The following is a 2,730-nucleotide window of genomic DNA, read 5'->3' as shown; positions in this document are numbered from 1 at the left end:
CCCCCCCCCCCCCCCCACACACACAAAAACCAAAAAGCTGGAGCATAGATATCACCCTTGCTGAACTTGGAACACCCTTGAAGAAAAGCATTCCGAAACAAAGCTTTAGTGAACATATCACCAAGTTGATAAGTGGATCTGACAATGGGAGTAGAAATCAACTTCCGTATCATGGCATCCTGCACAAAATGACAATCTGACTTCAATATGTTCGGTATACTTATGGAAGACTGAATTACAACAACAGCATAGCCTTATCCCAATCAGCCACATGGATCCTTGCTCTCCAATCAGCTCTATTTGAAGTCATACAAGATACGAGACCTAAGCTAAGCATGTCTTTCCTCACCACTTCTTCTATGGTTATTTAGGTCTGCCCCTAGCTCTTTTGGTTCCCTCAATCTGAATCAAGTCACTCCTCCGTACTGGGGCATCCAAAGGTCCCTGTTGGACGTCGTCATGCCACCTCAGATGATTCTCTCTAACTTATGTGGTCATTCCTTACTTTATCCTTCCTAGTTTTTCTACACATCCATCTCAACATCCTCATCTCCGCTACTGATAGTTTATTTATATGACACTCCTTAACTGCCTAACATTCCGTGCGATACATAATAGCTATTATGTATGGCAGTCTAGCATATGTAATTTGAACCAAAGATACCGCCTAAATTACTTCACAACAAATTAATGATCAACTAGCACAGAGAAGTGATGATAACGCAGCACAATTGTACAAAGGAATAAATATCTCAGGACCTCCAACATATATAAATGAATTAGTAGCTAGATACAAGGAGCAGTGCATTAATAGGGGCACATCATGCACAAACACCAAGAAGGAAACAGGGGGTGACAGTCTTTACAACAATCAACTAAAGAAACAAGTGGTAAACAGTGTTCGTACCGAACTGAGTCGAGGAAGATTATACCAGAGAGACAAGGGGGAGCACACTCACCAAGCTATGCCTATGGAGTCTTACCGACATGATGTCTCCAAATGCCCACGGTTACCGCTGCGGAGACAGCCTCAATTTGGCTGCTGGCCTTAGGCCGCAGGTTGTAGGGATGGGGAGAGAGGGTGCAGAGAGGGTTGGGGGTGGGGGTGGGGGATGTGCAGGGATGGATATGGGATTATGGGGTATAGGATCCTATCATTGATCCTGCAATGGAAAATATAATTGGAAGATTCATGCTTCCAAATGGGCTAGAAGTACTTAACATGGCAATTTAGTAGTGAATCAGGTGGACAAGATTGAAAGAAGCCTAATATTTAAAAAAAAAAAAAGGCTTTTGCCTGAACTCAATTGGTAAATTCCTGTGTCATCCTACTTGTGATGCATATGTCTGTAGCTCTAATGAATTGCATTTACTTTCCAGAAACTTGGAAGCATGAGGCAACATGAACCAGTTACAGCTCATTTTATAGTTTTCTTGTGTTCTCTGTTCACTAACATGTTTAATATTCTGGGAGGTAGTTAACTATAGTTTATATTGGCAGATATGCCCGAACTTTCGTATTCTTCTATTCTATTGGATTGCATCTTTTGGTGTTCACCTGTCTATACAGGATGTCTGCTTTGAGCCATCTCAGGTACTCATCCAACGCCTTCTGTTTATTGTGCAGGAATCTTTTATAGATATTTCTGTTTTGGTTGTTAAATGTGAAAGGCTAGCTCTAGTCTAGCGCAACAAGACCCTTGCATGAGTTTTTGGCCCCAATAACTGACTGTTTTGATCAAACTGAAAATGGATGGATTTCTTCGAAAAGATTGCATACTCAAAAATCAGCTTGATCCTTCTAACTTTATTATTTGATTAAGTTCCTATTTTATTTTTAACTTTACTGTTTTTTTTCTCTGGGGGGCTGCCCTGCCGGGGGGTTGCGGGGTGGGGGGCATTAAAATAAATATAAGAAAAAAGGGGAGAAAATGAAAAGAAAAAAACAAATCATATGGTTAGTATTTTCCATTGAGCTGATTCTTGATGTGGTTAATTTCTTAAGTGGGGGTGGTCTAATAGTGGATTCTGAGTCTTACCCATGGAATACACGGTAAGTTATAAGCAGCATCAACATATTGCCTATATTTTCTCTCATCGTCATTTTTTCTTGACATATTCCTTGGTCTGTGCAGCACAACAAATGGCCATGAGGAATCTCTTATCACTGATGTGAAGAATCTTCCACATGCCCTTTGAGTGTTCATTGATAAATTTTGATTTCATTGATTGCCCTTTGTAAATGATGGATGGATGGATGGATGGAGTTCAAAAGAGAATCAATGAGTAAATATTCTGACAATGTAAATAATAAAAATTGCCAAATACTTGTTTTTTTCTGATGACACCAATACTTATTTTCTGGTTGAGTATGAAATGTACTAAGAGAACCATAGTAGTTAGCTTCAAAATTTATTGAAAGTCTACTTAATAATTGGATCCATTTTACTGTTTTGATTCTTGACTGCTACTAACATATATGCATTAGTGCATTACCATCTATTAAGTGGATGAAACAAGAACCCCAATCCAATGCATGTGGGGGGAGATCTTTGTGAAAAAAGTCAGTCTGCTAAATTTCTGCAGCCTGTGCTACTAGACAAAAGGCACATCCGAGTAAAATAGAAAATGTACATAATTAATTTTCTTTCTAAGAAAAGAAGAAGAAGTAAAATGGCCAGAATTAATAAAGTTGTGGAAGTATTTATTTTTGTCTTTTTTTTTTTTTTT

General features: G+C 38.8%; 1 protein-coding gene across 1 annotated transcript in view; it reads left to right on the top strand.

Moving 5' to 3' along the window:
• The window catches only part of LOC122079333 (protein CASP-like), a 47,835-nt gene extending 45,392 nt beyond the window's left edge, over positions 1 to 2,443 (top strand). The window contains exons 18-19 of the mRNA XM_042645715.1: positions 1,502 to 1,594; positions 2,136 to 2,443. Coding sequence (XP_042501649.1) covers positions 1,502 to 1,594; positions 2,136 to 2,199 — 157 coding nt within the window. The 3' untranslated portion in view covers positions 2,200 to 2,443. The remainder of the gene's footprint in view (positions 1 to 1,501; positions 1,595 to 2,135) is intronic.
• Positions 2,444 to 2,730: the final 287 nt, after the last annotated feature.

This window comes from Macadamia integrifolia, chromosome 5 (assembly GCF_013358625.1).
Source record: "Macadamia integrifolia cultivar HAES 741 chromosome 5, SCU_Mint_v3, whole genome shotgun sequence".
NCBI lineage: Eukaryota > Viridiplantae > Streptophyta > Magnoliopsida > Proteales > Proteaceae > Macadamia > Macadamia integrifolia.
This window is presented reverse-complemented; position numbering and strand designations above follow the sequence as displayed.